The 556-nt window shown below is 52.5% G+C and overlaps 1 protein-coding gene across 1 annotated transcript in view; it reads left to right on the top strand.

Moving 5' to 3' along the window:
- Nucleotides 1-425: 425 nt before the first annotated feature.
- Nucleotides 426-556, top strand: part of LOC119422514 (rho-related GTP-binding protein RhoU-like) — an 85,670-nt gene continuing 85,539 nt past the window's right edge. The window contains exon 1 of the mRNA XM_037689891.1: nucleotides 426-536. Coding sequence (XP_037545819.1) covers nucleotides 426-536 — 111 coding nt within the window. The remainder of the gene's footprint in view (nucleotides 537-556) is intronic.

Genomic DNA, 556 nt, shown 5'->3' with positions numbered 1-556 from the left:
CAGAAAAATAAATTAAAATGTCTAACTTTTGTTTTAAAAAGAGCCGCCATGTGAAGGTAAAGGTTCAAACTGAAGTTCCAATTATTTAATGGGTAAAGAAGGTGAGGTATTTCCCTCTGGGGGATAAAGGATTTCAGTAAGCTTGTATGATTTCACTTGGAAAGCCTTGGAGCTTCATATGGTGCCGGGCTCGGTAAGCCTCTTATTTGGTCGACAGATGCAAGGAGAATGCCAATCAGGAGCTCCCGCTGAGCAGAGAAACTACACAACCCAGGAAACACGACTGAAGACCGTTTAGCTCCCGAGGTTTGCAGCTGAGACACCAAAGCAGCAGTAAGATTCATGGAGCGAGCGGCGGGGGCTCCGCAGCGCATCTGAACGTCACGCACTGGAGAAAAAACGCGGTTCTGTCTGCAGCCAGAGGCATGCTGCCCCCGGAGCTCGGGAAGCAGAAGCCCAGTCGTGTGTCGGACCCGTTCGGCGGATCGGACCGTCCTCAGATCCCGCCTCGGCGCTTCAAGAACAGGGACTTTCCTGTGAGCCGGGGGCGCCGGCG

The sequence above is a fragment of the Nematolebias whitei genome, chromosome 16 (genome assembly GCF_014905685.2).
Source record: "Nematolebias whitei isolate Nwh7 chromosome 16, NemWhi1, whole genome shotgun sequence".
Lineage (NCBI taxonomy): Eukaryota > Metazoa > Chordata > Actinopteri > Cyprinodontiformes > Rivulidae > Nematolebias > Nematolebias whitei.
This window is presented reverse-complemented; position numbering and strand designations above follow the sequence as displayed.